Here is a 10,052-nt window from a genome sequence, read left to right on the forward strand (position 1 = left end):
ACCTTTTACAACATTTTGGTAGATCAGCATGAGAAATACTAAGTACGTAACAGAGTTGGTAAAATATCATTCTGGCTCAACTCGGACGACTGACGGCTGTGAAGTTATGACAGAAGTTGGAGCTTAGAAATGGGTTTGGTTTGTTAAAGACAAACTCAACATATTGTAAGTAATACTCACAGGAATACTCAATACTGTAATACAAATGGAGTGATACTGTTCTGTCTCTGTGTGTGTGTGTGTGTGTGTGTGTGTGTGTGTGTGTGTGTGTGTGTGTGTGTGTGTGTGTGTGTGTGTGTGTGTGTGAGTGAGAAAGGAAGTGTGTGGGAGGTCTGAGACTCAGGAGAATCTCAGGACCTTTCTCATTTCTGCAGATGTCTAGAATACTCAGACACACACACACACACACACACACGCATGCATCATACACACAAACATGCACACACATGTATCACAGCAGCACAGTGAACACATTCATCGAGGCAAGTGAGTTCACTGTTGAATTCAGATACCACAAAGCGTGTGTGACACATCGTTACATGTGCAGCTAAATTCATTAAAGTACATATGCTGCTATTTTTACTATCACTGTGCGTTCATGTAGCCTACCAGTATCAGCATGGAATCTGATACATGATATCATTATTTAATATGGACATTAGCAAATACTCTTGATACAAACCTTAGATCTACCTTTTAGGAACTGAACGGGATGTTTTACAGATGAAAAAAAAACTTGTCTATGCATGTCTGTTGTTTGTTCTGTATTTATTTGGAGGCATCCTTTGCCTGTTTTACCGTTAGCACCACGGTGTCCTGCCGTATGTCATACATACATCCTCTAAACGCCTCGGGACGCGTCAAACCAAGAGCTTGTCAGATCAGTTAAAGCCTGGTCAGAGTCATTTTAGCCCCATGTGAAAAAACGCATGGGCCTAAAATCACCACCTCCTCATGCAAATGCATTTTATAAACATGTTTCTACTCTTTTACTGTGTCTTTTTACTCCTCAAATATCTAACGTCCATTCTGGCTGTGCAGCGGAGTGAACACGGTGAGGAAAAGACGAGAAGCTCTTCTCCACAGAAAACACTTCAACATGTCACGGCTGGAAAAGGACAGATGTAATCAATAGTAAAAAATGAATAACGATTGCTTCAGTGTCAGGGTGCAGCTATTGTTCGCGCCGGCTCACCGACACACGGCGGTCACGGCTCGCTCTTGACACTTGAATGGAACGGAGCCGCCGCCGCTGCTGGTGTTATTAGAAACACCTGTGCTTTTCCTGCCACGACAAGTCCAAATGTCTGCTGAGGAGAGGGGGAAAAAAAAAAAAAAAAAAGGCCCATTGTCTGAAAGCGTGCGCCATTATTCTCCATGTGTATGATTCATCACGCTGAGACTACAGAAAGCCGCAAAAGAGAGATCAGGGAGGCAACACAATGCAGCCAGGACGATGCTATGGTGGTCGGCTCTTTGCCATTTGGAACGGGTACAAACGCTTTTCCCCTCAGATGTGGTTGGATGTGGTAGGTGTAGTTTGTTTCAAGCACACTGACTGCGCCCCTTACCTCTAATCCATGCAGCACTGCTGACTGGCTGAAATGTCCCTCACTGTGTTGGAGTAAAACGTGAAACGATTCTCACAAAGACAGAAGAACAGAAACACATACACACACACACACACAAAGGAGAAAGGAGTCTTGTCTTCCTGTTATTCAGCGCACCACAAACTCAAGTCAGCATTTCAGCAGGATTTGCTCCAGCTCGCCTGTTTAACCTTCCTTTTCTCATCTGTGTATGTACACACATGCACTGTCTGTAGCCAGTGTCTCTGTGCACACATCCATGTGTGGGTTTTATGTGTGTGTGTGTGGGTCTGTGTGTGTGTCTGTGTGTGTGTGAGCAGTAAAACACAAAAACAGCAAAGTCTTGGCTCACATCTGAACTGGTGAACTGGACTCACTTCCTGTCTGCGCTCTGTGTCTTTGTGTTTCTTCAGCCTGCTGGTTCCTCTGACACACACACACATACACACACACACACATAGAAAGTCAACACAGGACTTTCTATAGTTGTGAGGATACCAGTTTACAGAATGCATTCCCTAACCCCTAACTTTAAACTAAACCTAAACCAAACCTGAACTTTAAAACCAAGAGTTAACCTTCCAACAGACTCCACAGTTGTGAGAAATGAGAATCAGCCCAAATGTCCTGAAAAGAGGCAACATGTGATCACAACTATGGCTTCAAAATATAAAAAAACATTATATTGGGTTACATTGATTTCCTGGAGTCTTGCCTTAATCATAACTGTAACCTAAACTTGAAACCTTAAACCAAGTCGTCTCTAGAATTTAATCATTTATATTACAGGGATTTGGAGACAATCTGAGTGTGGAAACATAATTATCCCCACGACATGAGTAATACAAGCAGTTCAGTACAAATTACAATTCTCTCTTTTCTTTTTACAAGACACACAATCATTAAATTGAAAGTAAATCAGCAGATTAAACCATAATAATTAAAAAAACCTCACCTTCACCAGTTGCAACAATAAAATGCTAATAGGAGATTAAGTGCATCAATAACTTGTTATTAAAGCAGAAGTAAGCGATCCGGTCGTTTTGGTTAACTTCTTGTCAGCCGATGGAGTTAGCAGTCCCCGCCCTCGTCCCTACGTCACCACATTCACGCGCATCCCTTGGCTGCACACACAGAGAGGACCGCCCCTTCATGCCGTTCTCTCTCCTCATTGGATAAAGGTTGTAGGATACAAGGAAAGTTTTCTCCTCGGTTTACAGCAGAGCAGAGTGACTGACAGACCCGTGTTTCAGACCAAGCACTCTATATAAGTGATTCCTGTTGGAAGATATAACTATTTAAGACTTATATTGACACAAATATTCCGCTTACTTCTGCTTTAAGACACGGTTGTAATTTCTGTTGCGAATTGAATAAGGATTCTGCAAACTCAGCATTTTTCAGCAACTTAAACAGTGTTTGAGCTCCACAGCAGGAAGAGGACGTGATCCTCCAGCACTGAGCCGAGCCGAGGCCTTTTCATAAAGACAGATGGTGGACCCCAAATGGGAGAAATGATTTACAATGAAGTGAAATAATAAAAGATGAAATTGACCTATTTTATTCCTCAGGTGGCCCACAATGAGAATAACATGCATGATGCAGTGTGTGTGTGTGTGTGTGTGTGTGTGTGTGTGTAATCTGAGCCTGTTGTTGTTGTTGTCCTCCAGGTCAAGCAGTGTGGATCTGGAGCCCCTCCCCTCCCCAGCTGACAGCTCTGTTCCAGCCAATCGCAGAGGAAGCTCCGCATCAGCAAGTCAAAGTGAGTGCTGAGATGTGTGAGGGGTGATGAGGGAACGTGAGCTCTCAGGTGTACGATTGATGTGCTGGTGTCCAGAGATGATGACTGACAGCTGCACTGTCACTGTCACGTCTCCTCTGTTGTGCTCAGCAATGAAATTGGTGAATATGATTTTATATTTAAAAACTAATGAAAAGATCCGCACCCCATTGAGCTCCCATTTCCGCTCTGAGGAAGAGCCACTAGGCTCGAAAAGTTACACACTGTTTAATAGATATTTTAAATGCGGTGTGCGGATCTTTACGTTAGTTTTTTGCTTATAGTGTTTTTATATCCAGCACCCTATTATACGTTTTTTGGGATGTGCGTGTCACCCACCTTTTTTATGATTTTATCTTAACCAAACAATCAATGGTCGTATCTGGTGAATGAGTCGGTGAACAGAGGCCTATTTACGTGATACTCGGTACAATTGGTTATTTTTCTAAAGGTATTTATTCAGCCTGATGAGCTTGAAGAGTCAAACCGTGTTGTTGCTCTGACCGTCTCTCCAGGCCACGTCACCCACTCCCTGCCAGAGCAGGGTATGAAGATGGATCACTTCCTCTTCTCCTATCCCTGGTTCCACGGGCCCATCTCCCGCGTCAAAGCAGCCCACCTGGTCCAGAGCTCTGGACCGGAGGGACACGGAGTGTTTCTGGTCCGACAGAGCGAGACGCGCAGGGGAGACTACGTCCTCACCTTTAACTACCAGGGAAAAGCAAAGGTACGTCCACAACATTTTTCTAAACACACATGGTTTTCTTTCCATCCACATAGGCTACTTCAAACTGATGCTGATCTAATTTCTTGGCAACACGTAAATGAAGAAGTCTTATGTGAACATACAGTATAGACCATAAACAAGTGTGGACCACCGGTGTTAAGAAGAGGAAGGGGGGCTACGGTTCAGCTCTCGCTCTGACTCACAAAGTGTGAAAATCTGAGTGTCTCATCTTGATGCTGTTCTTCCCTCACGCTGTGTCTGTGTCTCTGCAGCACCTGCGCCTCTCTCTAACAGAATGGGGTCAGTGCAGGGTGCAACACCTGCGCTTCCCATCTGTAATGGACATGCTCAGCCACTTCCGCCTCTTCCCCATCCCACTGGAGTGCGGAGCCGCCGGTGCCGTCACGCTCTCCAGCTTCGTAGTGGCGGGCTCCAGCCCTCCGTCACAGGGTGAGACTCCCTCATCATGGTCATAATCATTCTGTCAAACAGACGGATGCTAAGGAAGTTTGGAGGGTTTTTTTTTTTTTTTTTTAAACCTTTATTTTAACTCATTGGTCACTGAGGTTTCCATCATTTACAGGGACGACGAGCATAAATACAATTACATTGAAAAACTGTTGCAGGGCGTTTTCAAAAGTCAGACAGCGTACATTTGGAGCGTTGAATGAAAAGGCTGATTTACCGAGCTCAGAATGTACAAGAGGGACCTTATAAAAACATCAAACCACTGAATCGAGTTGAGTAAGATCCAGAACGCCATTCTAGTAGGGATGAAATGTATGGGGGCTGCTTACCAATAAGGGCCTTGAAAATAAACATATACCAGTTAGGGCTGCAACTAACGATTATTTTTTATTATCGATTAACCCTAATAATCGATAAAATGTTACAAAATGTTGAAAAATATCAATCAGTGTTTCCCAAACCACAAAGATGACGTCCTCAAATCTCTTGTTTTGTCCACGAACCAAAGAGATACTCAATTTAATGTCATAAAGGAACAAATAAACCAGAAATATTCACATTTAAGAAGCTGAAATCAGAGAATTTGGACATTTTTCTTAAAAAACTACTCAAACCAATTATGAGAATATCGAAATAGTTGATGATTCATTTAATAATCGATTGTTGTTCGATTAATAGATTAATTGTTGCAGTTCTAATACCTATAATGCTTCATGCATCTGAAGACCAACCAGCTTTTTTATTTAGGATACAATGATGGGTGTCGTATCTATCCCCAGTAATAGTAATAAATCTAAGAGCAGAGTGATGAATGAACTCCAAAGGTTAGGGGGTTGTAGTTGCTGCATGTCTGTAACTAACATCACCGTGGTCCTAAACCGATCATTTGATTTGCTCGATGTTGTCACCAAAGCTCTGACTCCCTGTCTGTGTTTCTCAGGTCAGCTCTCAGGCGCTCTCCTGGTCCCGTTCTCCCTCCACCGCTGGAGCTCCGAGCCCAGCCTGGCTCACTGCAGCTTGGCCCGCAGCTCCAGCCAGCCGCCCTCGTCCTGCTCCGCCACCAGCTCCGCCTCCGGCCCCCCCGGCTCCGCCTCCCAGCCGGGGAGCCACCACCACCACCCGCCGCCGCTCCGCTCCAACCACCACCACCACGTCCCCGACCCCCCTTCGTCGTCGGCCCCCGCTCCTCTGCGCCGGAGCGAATCCGTGGGGAGGAGGCCGCTGCTCCGCCACCCCACCACCCACACTCCCATCATCCCCCAGCGGGACTCAGACTATGAGCTGGAGCCCGAGCGGGGCCGGAAGCGGGCGATAGACAACCAGTACATGTTGCTCTGACCGGCCGAGTCCAAACGCCTCCGTCACCTCTGAAAGACACACACACACACAAACACACACAAACATGGCCGTGTGTACACACCCCCACCCCACCCAGCCTCAGGTGGGTGTGAGACATGATTACAGCAGACTCATGAACTTGAGTAAACAAGTCTTTGTCTGATGAGAGCACAGCACTGCGTATGTCAGAACATACACACACACACACACACACACACACACACACATGCTCACTGTGCCTGAGCAGAGTGTGTGTGTGTGTTTACCAGTGTCGACCCTCACAACAACCTCCACCCCAAGTGTCCACAGTGAATGTATTTCTGGGAGTTTTATTACAGTGTTGACAATGATGATTATTCTTGTTTTGATGATGTTGAGGGTCTGTGTGAGAGAGGGAGAGCCACACCCCCACCCTAAACAAAATATATATTTTTAGATATTTCTATTCTGGTGAATTCAACGAGGTGCGCTTGAGTTAACTTCTTTTGCACTTAGCCTTGACTAATGGGAAAGCATTGCCTGTAGAACTGGTTAAATCAGGTGCCTCTTTTTAAATATTTAAGACATTTACTCTTCACACAAAAGTTCCCAGTGTGGAGCAAACTCCTTTTTTTTTTTTTTTTATAAACACAAACAAAAACACACTCTGTTTTAGAGTGTCATTACATTCTATTCGATATTCCTCCTCTTGCGCATTATTATATATTTTAAGTGCACATCGCTTTCAGTGCACTTTGGAAACAATGTGTATTTTTTCTATACACAGATTCTTTTGTAGAAAAATAAGAAAATGGATAAAGTAAAAAAAGGGTTAAAGTCAATCAGGGCAGCATTTTCTAAAAAAGATATTATCCAGCCAGCGCCGCTTCCAGCCTTCAAAACTTTGCTTAAAGCAGAGAAACACAGAAATGATTCAAGATCAGCTTTCGTCAGCACCGTTTTCGCCTGAAGCAGTGGGAACTCGTCGCTGTTAGTAGGGTGTGTGTGTGCGTGTGTGTGTGTGTGTCTGGATGTGTCCATTGTAATGTATGTCACATGAGTGAAAGTGGAGCTGTGCTGATCTCAGTGTGGTACAGATTCTGCGTGTGAATTTGTCTCTGTTGGGGTTTTTTTTCCCCAAAAAAATCAGCCTCAAGTGTCTTTTTTTTTCTTTGTAGCGTCACGTCACATTTCCAGCACCAAAGGAATCATCGTGTGCATTAAATTTACGTCGTCTGACAGAAATCATCTCTGCCACAAAATCAAAAACAGGAGTGATGTAATAACAGTAACGCATAACAGTTTCCATCCTGCAACTCTGAACACAGGCGCAGAAAGCAAATGGATATTATCACCATGTAACATTTTTCCTCTACTAAATAATTAAAAAAAAAATAAGAAGTGAGAAATATACATACACAAATTGAAGCTTGCAGTTCAGAACTATTCAAAACCCGTCCATTAAACCTCATATTATGTAGTAGTACAAATTAAAATGTATTTCATCCCAGGCTTTACAAATTAGCGATGATCTATTAAGTAACATCACTCTGATGTGTTGGTTTTGTGGCATCAAGTATATTCTGTCTTTTGGCACCAAAACAGGCGACCAATAAAAGACATAAACTTGAAAAGGCTTCACTCCAAAGAGCGTGAGAGGGGGAAACCAAAAAACAAAGTGGGGATTACTGAATGATTTGTGGTCTGAAGTTTGTGTGAACTCACCACAGATGTTAGCAGCCGGAAACTTCAGTCCGGGTTTAAAATGTTTGTTTCAAATCAGTTTTGTGGTTTTTTTGAGAATTTAGCATTAAATCCATAAAGGGCTTTTAAAACGTGGACAAGTGATAAAATGCTACTGCAGAGTGACACTGAAACCACACAGGTGCCTCTGAACGTAGTAACATGGGTTTTTCTTACAGCGTCTGGGAGTCACATCGTGTCTCCAGCTTTATTTGTGTTACACTCACAGCATTAATTCTTCTTCCTAACTATTTTCTGTACAACTTCACCACCGCAGCTAACAGAAAAACCAATGATGGACTGTGAAAATAGTGTATTTTAAATAGAATTTCCATGTTTTTTTTAATGAGGCTTTAGGGAGGAAGTTTGGTTTAAGTCAGAAAAGCTTTCAAAGTGTCCAAATGTGACACATGAGATGTCACACACACACCAATGATCAGACATCGTCCATCGTGTTTCTGTGCTCTTTGACCGGATGTGATGACCAGTCAGTCATTTCAGGTGCCTTCCAGTTTTTAGAGGCTTTAACCTCCAGTTAAAAGCTGCACTGAATATAACGTATAGATAACAGATAGTACAACACTGAACTTTTAGAGCAACTTTGGATTTTAACCCAAACTGATCCTTGAACCTCGAACCAAAAATTAAAAAAAAAAAAAAAAAAGATCAGCTTGTGTCCTCATCGGATCTGTTTCAGTTTTAACCTCGTCTTTTCTCCTTCAAACACGTTTCTATTTTTGAAAAACAGATGCAGAACATCCCACAGACAGGGAAGGGATCACTTGTTCACATAAAAAAGCAGTAGTCATCTAATTTGCCCAAAGATTGAAATGTTCAAATCGTCTGTAATGTTTTGTCTCAGTAACTGAAGCTTCATTTCCATCAGCAGTGCGACGCCTGTGCTAGGACTTGTCTGTTTGTCTTCTAACCTTGCTTTAACACTAACTTCAGCAGTTGATTTTAGATTTTACCTTCAGTTAAACCTGTGCTTAATATCTGGTTTAGATCTGATGCTGTCTCTCTGCCCTCTCTCCCAGTGTAGTCACCTCTTGTTTCTTTTAGCTGTCTTTAAAGAGAAATAAATAAATGCAACTGCCGCGGTGATTACTCCTCTCGTTACGCAGTTTACGCTTTGCCTACCAAAGGAACATTTTTTTTTTTTTTTTTTTTTTTTAACAATGGTTGTGTAGTTCTCTTTAACGTATCATCATGATCAAGACTGACATCTTTGAAGTGTTTATAAGGGGAACAAAAAACAAGGACGTTTTTGGCAAAAGTACGGTTGGTCTTCCTGCCTTTATGCGCCCGAGTCTAAACAAATCCCTCATCACCTCTGTTTTTATTTCTGCTAAACAAAAGCAACGGTAACAATAACTATTTTGGCGATCAGTTCCCTCTATATGCTGATTTATTATTTGTTTTTCCTCTTAGGGAGAATGACTGTGCCTTTGCCAGAAAGCTGCTGTTGCTTTTCCCCTTTTCAAAAGCTCAGGGTGTGAAATGGTGCAGAACTTGTGTAGTGCAATATCTGAGAGATGCCCAGTGCTTCACACCATTTATTATTTTTTATTATTATTATTATTATTTTAAAAATGCATGTAGGGAGCAACCAAGAGGCTTCTAGATGGATGAATTAATTGGGTGAGAATTCAGTGTTAAGGAAGTATCTGACAAGGCCACAAGTTCCCACACACATTTTGCTGTTGCTTTTATGGCTTCTTATTGCGTTTAGTGGTTCACTCCAGTTTGTCCCCAGAATGGAGTTAATGCTAGAGAAGCCCCCCCCCCCCTCACCTCCTCTTCCACCCGTGTACCTCAGGTGTCTTTAATCCTCAGCAAACACTCCCTGCCCCCCGCCCCCTCCCTAACCCCACTCTTACCCCATGTGTACATTAAAATGTCCAGTTGATGAATGTAATGTGTTCTCAATACTGTTCATTCTGTTTCCTTTTTTTTTTTTTTTTTTTTTTTAACTTCGCACTGTAAACATTCCAGTTTTAACTCATTTACATTTCAACAATGAAATTGTGGAACAATGAAAAAGAATGAAAACAAAAACAGCTTTTAAAATCTGTCATTGTGTTTGCATCCCTTTCAGTTATAAGCATCTAAATTATATTAAATATATATCAACTGTATATTTGACTTTTTGTAAAATAAATCTAACCAAAAAAAAAAAGATCTGCGTGTTATTTTAGTGTGTGTGTGTGCACTGTCATTCTGTTGTTGTGGTCGGCTACATGCTGTACTAAATAATGAGCATGTAATGAACCAGTACGATATATTTCTCTTTTGTGGTGATGGATGAAGTTGAGACGAGGTGTTTGAACGCTGTGGTTCTTACCTGGTGTTTTGATCCACCTGCTGGATTCACACACACACACACACAGAGAAATTGAAATGTAACCAACAGAACTGCAGCCTCCTT

General features: G+C 42.4%; 1 protein-coding gene across 1 annotated transcript in view; it reads left to right on the forward strand.

The window, feature by feature from the left end:
* Nucleotides 1-6,559, forward strand: part of sh2b3 (SH2B adaptor protein 3) — a 51,169-nt gene extending 44,610 nt beyond the window's left edge. The window contains exons 5-8 of the mRNA XM_083979567.1: nucleotides 3,260-3,351; nucleotides 3,885-4,096; nucleotides 4,369-4,546; nucleotides 5,505-6,559. Coding sequence (XP_083835693.1) covers nucleotides 3,260-3,351; nucleotides 3,885-4,096; nucleotides 4,369-4,546; nucleotides 5,505-5,902 — 880 coding nt within the window. The 3' untranslated portion in view covers nucleotides 5,903-6,559. The remainder of the gene's footprint in view (nucleotides 1-3,259; nucleotides 3,352-3,884; nucleotides 4,097-4,368; nucleotides 4,547-5,504) is intronic.
* Nucleotides 6,560-10,052: the final 3,493 nt, after the last annotated feature.

Source organism: Trachurus trachurus (genome assembly GCF_905171665.1).
Source record: "Trachurus trachurus genome assembly, chromosome: 9".
Classification (NCBI taxonomy): domain Eukaryota; kingdom Metazoa; phylum Chordata; class Actinopteri; order Carangiformes; family Carangidae; genus Trachurus; species Trachurus trachurus.